Source organism: Talpa occidentalis, unplaced genomic scaffold (assembly GCF_014898055.3).
Source record: "Talpa occidentalis isolate TD23 unplaced genomic scaffold, MPIMG_talOcc4v2.1 talOcc4.8, whole genome shotgun sequence".
Lineage (NCBI taxonomy): Eukaryota > Metazoa > Chordata > Mammalia > Eulipotyphla > Talpidae > Talpa > Talpa occidentalis.
This window is the reverse complement of record NW_023605194.1, coordinates 23,644,687-23,658,177: the sequence shown is the minus strand read 5'-3', so window position 1 is coordinate 23,658,177 and position 13,491 is coordinate 23,644,687. Positions and strand designations below refer to the sequence as shown.

The following is a 13,491-nucleotide window of genomic DNA, read 5'->3' as shown; positions in this document are numbered from 1 at the left end:
TGGGCATGTAACTTAACCGCTCTATAAAAGAGATTCCAACATAACCTATCAGAGGTACAACGGACCACAAAGAAAAGGGATTTTTAGCCCAGCTAAAGCCCCTAAATCACATCAGGCATCCCCAAAACTATGCATCTAAAACGAACCAATAGGGCCTCCCCTGGTGGCACAGGTGGTTGAGAGCAGTCCTGTGAAGCTGTCCACAGCCTCTGCAGCGCAGTTTGATCCCAGCCAGCTGGCGAGGGTCCCACATGGCAAAGCAGACCTCTCCTGTCTCGCCCGCTCCTCCACTCAGCAGTGTATTTCATCAGTCTGCCTGTTCTGTTCCCCTCTCTGTCTCTGGTGAATCCTCTTACCCTCCTGCGCATCTGGCCTGTACCCCAGTTCTCGCATAAATAAATAAATCTTTAAAAAATAAATAAATAAAATGAACCAATAACCCCCAAGATTATTAATACAAGCTAAAAATGAGTTAATATATATAAAGCATTAGAACAGAACCTAGCACATACCACAACAAAGCCCTATTATTATTTCTACTTGGACAGTTTTCAAGGAAAGTTAATTTAAAGGGCAAACCTAGCTTCTGAAATTCTTTAGTAATTCAATACCATGGGTATTTACTAAACATCTACTCAGGAACCTTCCCTTAGCAATTTTTCTCTTCCACCTTCAGTATCATTCTTACTTCACTGGCTACTTTTTTCTTTTGAAGAGAAAAAAAAAATCATCTGCTTAAGGTGAATGCCTACTTTTCAAGAAACTTGGAAAAAAGTAAAACTTTCTGGCTAATAGCAAAAATACATATACGTGAATGAGTTATTTAAACTTTAGACTTATCTTAATGCTATTCTTTCTGTATAACTTGTTGCCTTTTTATTGAGTATTAACAATAGGAAGCCAATTGAGAGCAGTTTAATGTTGTTGACATACAATGAAAAGGATTCCAAATTGTGCAGCAACCATCTCATATTGTATTATCTCAAAAACCTTTTATCAAATATTTTATAATTACTGGAAGAAAAAAAATTAAACTGTTCCTGGCAATAAAGTTTCATTGAAATTGGTATATTTACATTTTTAATCTGTAAGTTATTCTCAGATCTTTATAAACTTCCAACTTGTGAGATTTTAATTAATAATTTTCCTTACTTATAACAGTTCATATAAAGCACAAGATAAAAAAGTAGAATACTACCCTAAGCTTGTGTATAGCTGTATGGTGGAATTATAGTTAAGAGAGGGTTCTGAGTTTTACATGTAAGTTTCTCTAAGTGTTAAAAAAAAAAAAACTGGAAAAATATTAGTAGCAATACCACTGACCAATAAAATGCCTACTGAAAATAAACACCTGCACTTTGGAACAACCCGACAGAAGAAACAAATGAAAAACAGTTCTTAACTACTGAATCTGGGAACAAAATTATCTTGAATATAGCACAAAAACCCGTCATCGATTCGAGGTTTGTGTCCCTAAAAAAAAAAAAGAAACAATAAGTTTCTGACTATAATTGAAGGTAAAATAGTCAAAAGTTTAGAGCTTCTATTAGCTAAAGTAAGAGCCCAGCTAATCCAGGGACTAGTGAGAAGTCTTGTTAATTACCAATGAAATCTAAAGTAGGGTCCAATGAATAAAGACGACTGTTTGATTTTCCTCACCTATCAGGAATGCCGGAAAACGCCCCCAGATCTTTCAAATTTCGTACATACACACTCTCTCCTGCAAAATCACATTACTGACGCGCTAAGCTATTCTAAAAATAATAATAATAATAATTACTCGCCCAGCAACCTCTCAATTTACATGACTTTCCTGCCTTGCTCACACCTACCATCCTGAAAATCGAGTTACAGCCCTAAGAGAAAGTCACTCGATAACATTCAAGCTTTGATGTGAAAACAAAAGAGAACCAATTTCAGGCCCAATGCAAAAGAGGCCATTCCGGGAAGACCGGGAAACTCAGGACCCCTTGCAATCAAAAGCTGCCCGGGGTAGAGACCACCAGGGTGGGAGCCTCAACTACGGGGCTGGAAGGTGGTGAAGAAAAAGTTTCAAGAAAAATCTGGGAACTGAGTACGTGCAGGCTGAGTGCACGTACACGTGTGAAGTGCTGTTCACCCCAAGTTTTTATCGGTGCCGTCGCCACGCCAGGGCTTCAATCCGGCTCGGGCAGGAGGAGGAAATGAAGGCGCAGAGGACCCTGAGTGGATATTTCCTGGTGAGAGCCGCCCGGCCGTCGCCGAGCGTCCACCCTCCGCGGGGTCGGGGCCCCGGCCGCGGCGAGCGGTTCCCGGCCCCGGGGTCCCCACCCCTAGCCCGCCCCCGCCCCGCCCCGGCCCCGGCGGCGAAGGGAGCCCCGACCCTCCGCCGGCTCCCTTCCCGGCCCCGGCGCCGACACCAAAGAGACCGAAGAGAGCGGCGCCATTTAAGGCCGGGCCGGGGAGGCAGGCCCAGGCCCCGGGGGCGCGGGGCCCCGTCCCGGAGCGCACGGAAACGCGTCCTCCCGGCGCCGGGGCTCCGGCTCCACCAGGCCCAACCGGAAGGCGCCCCCGGGCGGTCCGGCCCTCCAGGCCGCGCGGGGCCTGCGGGGTGGCGAGCGGGGCGAGCGGGCCGCGGCGGCCCCGAGCGGCGTGGGGCGCGTCTCACCGTGTGCTCGTGCTCGTCCGCCCGGGCCCGGGGCAGCAGCAGCAGCAACAGCGCGGCGGCCGCCGCCACGCCGGGAGCGCCCGGCAGCGGCCTCATCCTGCGCGCGCCCACCGGCCCGGCGCCGGCCCACCAGCTCCTCCGCCGCCGCCGCCGCGTCCGCCGCGGCCGATTCGCATCCACGGGGCGCGGACAGACGCACCGGGCCCGGGCCCAGCCGCTGGCTCCTCCGCGCCGCCGCCGCCGTCACCGCCCGCTCCCGAGCCTCCCCCGCCCCCCGGCGCCTCCTCAGCCTCTTCCTCTGACTCAGCCACGTCATCCGGCCACCCCGGCACACGCCGGAAGTGCCGCGCGACGCGGCCCGCAACCGCCGCCGGCGCCCCGCCCGGAGCCGCCGGCCCGCGCGCCGCCCCCGGCCCCGGAGCCGGCTCCTCGGGCGCGCCCCAGCCCCCCGTGGGGGCCCGGACGGCGCCCCAGGGTCGGGGCCGGCTCCCAGCGACATCCAGGCGTGACCTTGGCCAGATAGTCTAGAAAGAAAACGAGCTGAAAGATCGTCTCTTAAACCATTTAACTTTCTATTTTGTACGTGTCTGTGAATGGCTGGACCTTTTTTTAAACAGTGGTCATTTACTTTTCCCGGCCTCTCATTCCTGCGCTGTGAAATGGGGTTCACTGCTGACCTGCCCAACTTGGGGGGTCTACCGCTGGTGAATCACGAGCTCCTGTAATCGTCATTATGGGGGTTCACTGCTGACCTGCCCAGCTTGGGGGTCTACCGCTGGTGAATCACAAGCTCCTGTAATCGTCATTATGGGGGTTCACTGCTGACCTGCCCAACTTGGGGGTCTACCGCTGGTGAATCACGAGCTCCTATAATCGTCCTTATGGGAGCTGTTAATCTTGTACAGGGTTGGGTAAATGTTTTACGTCACTGAATATTTACTGTGCTCCTAGTAGTCGATCTTGTTGAAATTCTTCTTCATGTGTTTGTTTACTATTTATTGGGTCTCCCGCTCACGGGAGTAAACACTTGGAATCTAAGCTCTCCTTAAGCACAGATTTGTCTACCTCCTTATTTTCTGTGCCTAGAACAGTCCCAGACCCGTAGAAGGAACTCGAAGATAATTTGTCAAATATATGACTACTGCAGCACCCATCTAAGCAGACCTCTGAGACAAATATCTGGAATTTGTAGTCAGATTGGGTATTTCTCAGCCATCCGCAGTCAACAAATTCTAGCATTTGGGCTCTTAGAAATGTCTCAAGAGTTGTTTTTTCCTTTCTGCCAGTAATAGCCAATCTCCATCTCACTACAGATTCCTACCACCAATCCTCTCTCCCTGTTTATCCTCCCCAGATGACCTTTCAAAAAAAAAAAAAACACTGATTATATCACTTTTTTTCTTAAAGCACTCTTGAATGTTTAAATAAAAATAGAATCACAGCTAAGATTTTCATCTACCAGGCACTATTTTCAACACTTTACATGTGATCCTAACAAAAACCTATGCATAAGGCATAGGCAACAAGAGGTACTATTAGTCTGTTCATTTTGCAGAGAAGGTAACTGCATCAAGGAGAGGTTCAGTGACTTGCTGAAAGACCAGACCTAAGCAGTCTGGTTTCAGAATCAGTCTTTCTTACTACTCATGGATTACCATCCATAGTCATTTTAAATAATGAAATAGACTATGTGTACTGGTGTGGAATGATATCCAAGAGATTCTTCTAAATGAAAAAAAAAAATACAAACCCCAATTTAAATGGCAATATATTAGTCTAGTTAGAAAACAAGCTGAAAGATTATCATTTAAACCTCCCTGGTGGCGCAAGACACAATCTATGAAGCTGTCCGCAGCCTCTGCAGCAGGAGTTCAATCCCCCACCAGAGAGCTACCCACATGGTACAGTAGACCTCTCCTGACTCGCCCGTTGCTCCCCTCAGCAGCGTATTTCAGTCAGTCTGCCTGTTCTGTTCCCCACTCTGTCCCTGGTGAATCCTCTTCCCCTCCCCCTTGCATCTCTGGCCTGTACCCCAGTTCTTATATACATAAATAAATAAATCTTTTAAAAAAAATAAACCATTTAACTTTCTGTTTTGTAGTGCCTGGGAATGATTGGATATTTTTTACCATGATCTTATACAATGACATATATAATCAGGAAAAAAAAAAGTTCCTTGCTAAAGGATCAAATCCTGTTAGCACGCAGCTGCAAAACCAGACTTCAACTTATTTCCCCACTTTTACCTCCCACAGATTCCTGTGCTCTGACTTCATCCCTTATGTCCCAAATACACCTGGTCTTTTGCATTTTTTTTGCATTTGTTCTTGACATTCCCTTTGGATGCAAATAAATGGACAATCGTTACTCTCCTTCCAGGTCTAATTGAATTGTCACCTCTTCACTGAAATCTGGCATGATTCCCTGAAGAAGTTGAGCAGTCTTCTTTGGGGTTAGTTATAACTGCTAACCCAATTTCTTCTTCTGTACTAATTTCTGCTCCTTTTTTAGATGGCAGGAACCACCATTTGTTTTTACCAGTCCTGGCTGCAGGGATATTGCTTGTCATATCATAGACATTCAATAACTATTTGCCGAATAACTGAATTAATGAAGACATTAATAAGTAAAAAGTCGAACAGATTAGCAGGATTTAAAGAACACTTTCTAGGTAGTCTAAGAGACAAGCACAAGGCAGCACATAATTAATTGCTGAATGAGTCATATGCCAGTAATTGCTGTAGAAATCAGAGGAGGCGTCTTTTACATCTTTGTATATCCCGCAGAGCACCTAGTGACTTGCTCATAGTAGAAGTTGAGTAAATGCTCTGTGAATGAATAAATCACTGCTCTTGAATCAAGTGATGATGGGCAATTGAAGAACAAGCAGTGTAAGTGCTGAATTAAGATGGATGAGTAGTTTTTTGTTTGAACATCCATCACCAGCCTCCACAGATTTAAGCAGGTAAACATTTGTTAGGTGGTGTGGGGAGTACTTGGTTGGCAATCATTTAGGGACGAAGAAGATGCAAGAAAACGTATAAAGTATGCATTTGGGGAATGTAGACTTTAAAGTAGTAAACATGACATAAACAGGGAACAAGTACAAACATATAAACAGAGAATAGGCATAACAATGTACAAAAAATATGGCACAAAATGGACCCATTGTGCAAATGTTTGAGCAGCAATAAGAGTAATGGGCAAGGAGACAAGAGGAAACCCTGTTTGGGTGGAATGTTTAGGAAAGTTTAATAGTTGGAACGTTTGTGTTCATTCACCTGTTGAGGGGAAAGGCTGTCCTGAACAAACTCCACAAACACAGGTTTTATGGACCCCACCCCCAACCCAGACCAAAGAGATCCAGGACACCAAGGACTGAAAATCTTATAATCTCCATCACCACCAAAGGGAGGATTGCTGGGAACTAAGGGTGGAGTTAAGCAGCCAGGCGTGGCATAAAACCAGACATGTGGGCCTTGGGGGTCCTTGATTTTTCGCCAGCCTTCAGCGTGCCATTGGGGTTCCAGATCAGCAGAACTGGTGGGACACAGTCACAGATTTATCTATCTTTCTCCCTGAGTTATTCCTTTCTTCATTTCCCCTTTCTATAAATAAACTCTTTATTAACCTTTTTGCGTGTGCCTGCAGTTGAGTCTCATTATCAGTCCCTTTTAAGCGTGCTGTTGAGGACCCACACTCAGGCCAATCCATTTCACATTGGAGTTGCCTTGTAACAGGAAGAGCATATAAGGTTATTAATTTGGCAGGTATTTATTTATTGAGCATGTACTATGTGCCAGGAACTCTGGTAAATACTAAGAAATAAGGATGATGAATGGTTTTATTTAGTGGAAAAGGAGTGAGGCTTCAAAGATCCTTGGTACCTGATGACCTCAAGGCTCAAAACCAATTAGACATCAGGGCCCCATCAAAATCAAGGCAAGGGACAAGGGAAGTAAAGGATAGTGGTAAAGAAAAAAAATTAATTCATTAAACATAAGTAAAACATAAATCAGGGGAAAACATCAGGACTGTTTCACCAAACTGAAGAGTGGGAAAAATCAATATCTCTTATTTTGCCAGTTCCTTCATCTAGATTAATGACCTCATCCTCTGATATCAAAAAATAGGGGGAGAAATGCCACTGAAAGGACCCCCCCTTTCCCAAATAGCTGTACAGCATCTTTTTACAGTAATTCTAATAAGACTCTATTGACTAAATATTTTATGACCAGCACATGATCCAGAAAACCACAATCCCAATCTTTTATTCTCATCTCAAAAAATATAATCATCAAAAGTCTTGGTTTACAGGGGACAATATATCTTCTGATTTCCAACCTCAGCTACCTTTTCTTTGAAATTCTATTTTTGCTTTCAATTCTATGATGTTTGTCCTGCTAGTCATTTGCTTCTGGGATGGGGCAGTCCTGATATTTCTATTTAACACCTTCCACCTCCTACCTCTACCTCTTCCATTTTAGCTGAAATGTCTAGACACCAAAGAACTTGATATTTGTTCTGAGTTTTCTTTAGGAGGTGATCAGTAAGACATTCGGCTCATGGACTGAAGAGCAACTAAGGCTATTAATTTCTTTGTACTCTTTCTCACTTTTTTTTTTTAAACCGATCTGTTATAACAATGATGCAGGACAAGGAACAGAGGCCGCAACATAATAAGATGTCTTGTCAATTAGGTGTTGACTCCCTGCTTCTTCAGAATGTGGGATTCCCCATCCCTGTGTTGGACTCAAAGTTGAAAGGACCCAGACTATAACTAAATACAAAGCTCTTTACTCCACAGATGATAAAATACACCCAGTGTATCAAGCGATGTGAACTCAGCTAGTCAGTAGCAGAACGAAATAAAACTCAGCTTTATTGACTTCCAAGTCAACGTTCTCTTCCCTCCGCCATCCTCACTCTCACTGCATAGCCAGCTAATACATCTTCCCCTGCAGCATGGGATACACGGCTTTGGCAGACTTGCCTGGAAACCTACTGTTTATTACAGTTTCTGTGAGAAAAAAAAATTCTGAGTTGTGCCTCAGAACTCAGGGCATATCTTTAAACCCCCTAATCATCCTTTCTCCACCCTGGGGAGAAAGTATCTGGTCATCAAAAATGAGTAAGGCCAATTTATATTCTTAATAACTTACTTGAAAATTAATAAAACACTATTTATCAAACAAAAGCAAATATGACCTCAAAACTAAGGATTGATTTTCAGGATGACTCTCTTAGAGTTAGCCAAATTAGTCACTTGTCTTTCTTAGAAACAAATCTGTTACTTTTTTAACCAGCTGCAAAAACACACACTATTCTTTGAAAGAGGAGTACAGAAACCCAAACTACATGTGAGAGAGGGATCTGAAAATCCCATCTATTGAGGGTGATTATGGAATCAACCAGAACTTCTCTGTTCTTGATAACAAAGCAAGAAAAGGGTGGCAAGTGTAGGTAACTTTGCTTGATTTGTAAAAATATTCATTAAAGTTATTTCCATCACATCACTTTTCCCAATTATGGCAAAACATTAAGGATTATTCACGTCATTAAATATGTCAAGTTAAATTATTTGATTGCAACACCAACCTCTTGTTTATTGTGTCTCAGTCTTCATATTTTGTTACTTATGTAGTTGAGTTATCTGCTCACAGGTTTTACTATATGATGAAAGAAGCGTACTTGTCTATTGGAGGCCATTGTACTTTGTACACTTAGAGGGAAAGGCAATGGCTGTGAATGTGACCAACAGCTTTACTTTCTATTGAAACAGCTTGTAAAATCTTGGGGCAGGATAGTGGCCACAGAACTGTGTTCCAAATTATCATATAGGAAAGTTATAATAGTCTCTATGGAGACCAACTATAATTTATTTTCTGACCCTCCTCATATGGAAACTCATGCTTTGTTATATAATGTGTCCCAAAAAATGCGTACAAAATTTGAGTATATGAAACTTGAATAAATGTATGTTATAATGGGTGGTTTTGTTTCTAGAGAATGTAAAATTTCACCTCATTATTAGAGACATTCCTTAATAGCATGCATCCAGTATTTCATCCAATTTCTTTTTCATTTTCTTCTTTTACTTTTATATACAACCAATTGTCTTGCAAGTTGGTGAACAGCCAGTGAGAGCTTAAGATTCTCCACTTTTTAACTTGGATTTCCTGATCTTTCCATTCACCTCTCAAGTGTGTCACATTTATGAAACCCAGACTTCTCATCCATACTGTCAATGTTATATTTTTCTATTAATTTTATGTTAGGATGAAATATCCCAATATTGTAAACAGTAACATACACTGTTGACATCATTGAAAAGATGTTGACATTATTGCCTGCTAGTGGGTCTTGCCATGTTATTGATCTAAATGCTTGTTAATCAGAGAATGTAGAAAGATAAGTTTGACACCCAAAAGTGACTTCAAGGTATTGAATATTTTTTTAAAAGTGTAGCATTTATCAATATCAAATGTGCTTAAGATGGAAACTGTATATAAATAACAGGAAAGACAGCCATCCAAGATAATTTCTTGCTGTTACTTTATCTCACATTACCAATATTTCTCCCAAATAAGTGACAAGGGACAATTGCAGAATGGCTACTATTACCAGGCATTGTGGTAATTTACACAAATACTCTTGATGGCCAATAGAGTATTTTATGTCAGGAAAAAAAAAAACACCAAAAACCAAACCTAGGGCCCCAGAAGCTATTAACTTCAATAAGAGTCCCTGTTTACTGGACAGAAGGACTTAATCATTAGAAAAGAACCCAATAAAACTGTACTTAAATGGATAATTAATGGTGTGGCTTTTATATATTTGTGTGAGATAGAGACTAATTCCATGGAAGACCACTAGATAGCTGATATTTTTTAAACAAATGGGTCAGATATTAACCTTACTGTATGATTAAGCAAAATTAAGGACTCAAGCTTTGAAGATACAATGATGTTCTTGGAACTCAAAATTAATGGCATATTTAAGGCTGTACACTCTCTGCATAAATAGATATCCCAAGTCTGGTAGGAAATCTAGGTGTATTAGGAAACAGATAACTATTTCTGTTTTAAGTTCTTCCTTCCTCTCATGATCCCTCAGCAGAAAAAAATCAAGGGTCCGTCCCTCTCCTTATGGCTAGAACTAAAAGTTTTAAAGGCTGCAGAGCAATGAATGGGGTCCCTTGCACCCCAAGCTTCTGTTTTTCACCATTGTAATGTGTTCCTTGGCAACATCACTGTTTTAAATGCATGATGAAGTATAAATGCCCAAACTAAGGGGAAGAAAAACTCGATAGTCCCATGCACATGGGATATATGGAAGAAGGAAGATTCTAGAAGGCCAATAGTCAGTCAATGACAACATCTGGACATTTCTACATCTGGACATATCTCAAGGGAGTGGGTTTGGCTATTTGGAGATGGAAGGCAAGACTAGCTTCTAGGTTCTCTTCTTCCTCTTACCAACTGAGTGGTCTAGGTTCCAGATTTCTGTGGAACCTCAGCTTTGCCTTCTGTATAAGAGGAGTTAGGATTAATATCTTTAAAGTCTTTTTCAGTGTGTTGTATGTGGCGAGCCCTGGCAATTAAACAGCCTTCTGAATCTGCAAAAAAATTGAAGTCTTTTAAAAATTAGGACATATCTTATTACTTGAATACTTTAAGTCTTAATTTATAATCACTTCTAGAAATTAGACTGGACTAGCAAATACATAAGTTCTAATATAGGTGCATTTCAGTAAAATTACTGGCAAAAGTACACTTTTGATCAATCTTTTCAGGCTCTGACATGCCAAAGTAGAGGTAAGTATCCCAATTAAGTCTTGGTCCTTTTGGCAAACAAGAAGAGACAGATCAATGTGTTTGGCACTGGTGAATAAAGTCCTTAGTTTTTCCACTTCTTCATGTCTTAATAGTAACTTCTTCAGGGAAAGCCCAAACCAGCAGGGCCGAAATAAAATCAACTGTGAGAGTAGGTCTTAAGGTCAGCAGTCATGCATGAAACTCAAAATGAGGACATCATTAAAAGGCTGAAAATCAAGTCTCAAAGTCCTAAAGTAGGTGGGTTTTAGGAGATGGAATCAGCGACCCCTGGGTGGAACAGGTGGAGGAGGATGGAAGGTTTCTCTGGTCAGCGGCCTGAAATGAAAAATAAAACAACTCTATTTTAAAATCAATTTGTTTAACTAGTTCTTTGGCATCCATAACCTGTTGCAAACTTAGTATCCCATGACAGGGACATGTTCCTCAATTAATGAAACTGCACACACATAAACCATGGAGTGATGTCTATGCTAGCTGTGGTTCTCAACCCTAACTGCACATTAGAATCTCAAAAAAAGCTCTGAAAAATACCAAATCCCAGGCTCTATCCCAGACCCAGTTGTTCATAATCCCTAGAGAACAAGGCTCAAGTATCACCATTTTTTAATGGTGTCCCACCCACCACTATTAATCATATCTTTTATTTTCTGGTGCTTTGACATCTGGGGCCTTGGTGATCTGGAAGGACTGCCTCTCAAGGGGTTAGACAGTTTCTAGAAAGCATTAGCAACTTGCCTGTGAATGTGCTTTTCATATGCAAACCAACCAATCCAGAGTCTATGCCTCACCATCTCCTTCATCTGGCTTTCCTATTCAGGGTCACGATCCACCTGCCCTAATCATCCTAAGGCCAGGTACCAGCCAACTAGAGACAGTCCTTCTGCCCCAGAACCTGTTGAAATTAACTGAAACTAGCCAATCCTAAATCTGCTTACCCTGTCTCACTAGCTCCCTCCTGCAGAAACCACAATAAAGGCTCTAGCCCCCTCTTTCTGACTGACCCTGTTGCTTTCCCCAGTGGCCCTACATAGCAGTGTTCCCTTCCTCTTGAGATGTGGATATAACAAATTATCTTTTCAATGGCAGTCATCTACTGATCTGTTGCCTTTGGCATTATTAAATAATAATAAAGCCTATATTTTAAAAGACCAGTAATTCAAATATGCAGTCAGGCAAGACATACATGGTAGAAGAATACTCTCTTGGGAGAGGAACTGAGAATTTTTGAATTCTACTCACAACTACTTCTTCATGAGATTACTAAGTGTATTATCCCAACTCACATTTGCTTTCCTAGAAGCCCCCCTCTATGTTATTCTAGATGGTTTCTGAACAGCCGCAGCAGACTTGGGCAAGTCTATTTACAGATATGTTCAACGATTACCGATGGTATTTCCACATGTTTGCTGTAAAATCAATATTTAATTCTCTTGGAAATAAGTCAATAAGTCAAGAAAGAGAGCTTTGTCAGGTGCTACAATTGAACTGTGCTACCTTGGAGCTGCATACTGGAGGGCTGAATGAATCAATGACTAAATATTTACTAAATGTCTCGTGAATGTAAGTTCTGCGTAGGTCAAAGAAACAACATGAGAGTTGGAAAAAGAGGGGTCATTTTAGGAACAAAAGGGGGGGGGAGCTGAAGTAGAAAAGAATAACTCAGAGAATCCCCTGAGATCCTGTTCTGGCCCCTGGTTTTGCATGGCTGACTCTATCCAGAGAAAACAAATGGACTGTCTCCTTCTATCTCCCAGGTCTGCCCTATGAACTATTGGCTTAAAGGAGAAAATTGAAGGACAGTCAGATGATACCACTTAGTATCTGAGCCTCTCCTCTCTATACCTCTCCCCAAGCATTTATCTATTATGCATCTACTCCTGGGTGGGAGATATAATAACTAATAAAATGGACATGTGTCCCCGTCTCAGGTTACTGAGAATGTAACAGATGAGACAATTAGAGAACTGTACTATTTTGATAGGGGAAGTTTTTAATAAGGGAAGCTGTTCTAAGGATACAGCCTTGAGAGGCTGTGTTACAGCATGGGGTGTGTGGTTGAGGCTCTCTGGACTCCATACATGATTGGACACAGTTACAGTCTTTCTAAGACTTTGAGATTTGGTGGGAGGTGGTGGGAACACTACTCATCTTTGGGTCATCCAGGACAATGCCTCCTAAATAAGCTCCCTTGTTCATTAAAATGGCTACCTCACAAAACAGAGTAGTTTGCCTCTTTCTTCAGTCTCCTCCTGATGAGTAAAGGGGCAGGTTGCAGCTTACACCTGGGGCGCCCCTAGGCTGTGCCTCACCCCCTCTCCTCTCTGCTGCCCCACTCTGCAGTGGGGGTAGGTCTATAAGGAAGGCATCTCTGTATCTCGTTCCTCTGAACCACCCAGCTACAGACTGAGAACTCCATCTCGGGAAGAGGATTTGAAATGATAGCTATCTCACAGCCATGAAAGTGAAGGGTATTAAATCAGAATCAAGAATTGGTCTACAGAAGGAGTCTCTTTAGGACATTGGAAAACTAGATTTGGAGAGATGACTGTCCAGAACTGCCTGGGCACTGGCTACTTTCTCTGCCCCTATTGAGCATGAGGTCTTGCTCCAGATGAGTTTGGGCCAAAGAACCCAGCAATCCTGATGTTGGTTAATGTTCTTTTAAAGCAGGAATTATAATAGAGGTATTGGGGAACCAAACAAAAATTCACTCTGCATAGGAACAACCAGGGAAGCTTCATAGAGGAGGCAATGTTTGGATTGGGTTCTCAAGGAATTTTCTAAGCAGAGGTTGGAAGGGAATAGAAAGACAGCATTCCAGCAAAAGGAATAGATAGTGCAAAGACAATATAAAATGGCACCACTCACTGGGAATTCTTAAGGAATGGAGCATTGATGAATACAGGAGAGGCTAGACAAGACCTGGAGGATGCTAAAAAATACAAACTTAAATGTGAAGGCTTTAATGCCAGGAAGTGACATCATCAGCTATTTCTGTTCTAGACC

At 42.4% G+C, this 13,491-nt stretch overlaps 2 protein-coding genes across 3 annotated transcripts in view; both read right to left on the bottom strand.

Annotated features, from left to right (window-relative positions):
- TM9SF3 (transmembrane 9 superfamily member 3) overlaps window positions 1-2,946 on the bottom strand; it is a 57,799-nt gene extending 54,853 nt beyond the window's left edge. Inside the window, exon 1 of one of the 2 annotated variants that reach the window (XM_037497511.1) lies at window positions 2,648-2,946. In XM_037497511.1, the coding sequence (XP_037353408.1) occupies window positions 2,648-2,743 (96 nt within the window). In that variant the 5' untranslated portion in view covers window positions 2,744-2,946. Of the gene's footprint in view, window positions 1-2,099; window positions 2,215-2,647 lie in introns of those variants that run through there. The other variant, XM_054690704.1, reaches the window with a different exon arrangement.
- Window positions 2,947-6,858: 3,912 nt separating this feature from the next.
- Window positions 6,859-13,491, bottom strand: part of PIK3AP1 (phosphoinositide-3-kinase adaptor protein 1) — a 99,709-nt gene continuing 93,076 nt past the window's right edge. The window contains exon 17 of the mRNA XM_037496675.2: window positions 6,859-10,800. Within this exon, the coding sequence (XP_037352572.1) occupies window positions 10,743-10,800 (58 nt within the window). The 3' untranslated portion in view covers window positions 6,859-10,742. The remainder of the gene's footprint in view (window positions 10,801-13,491) is intronic.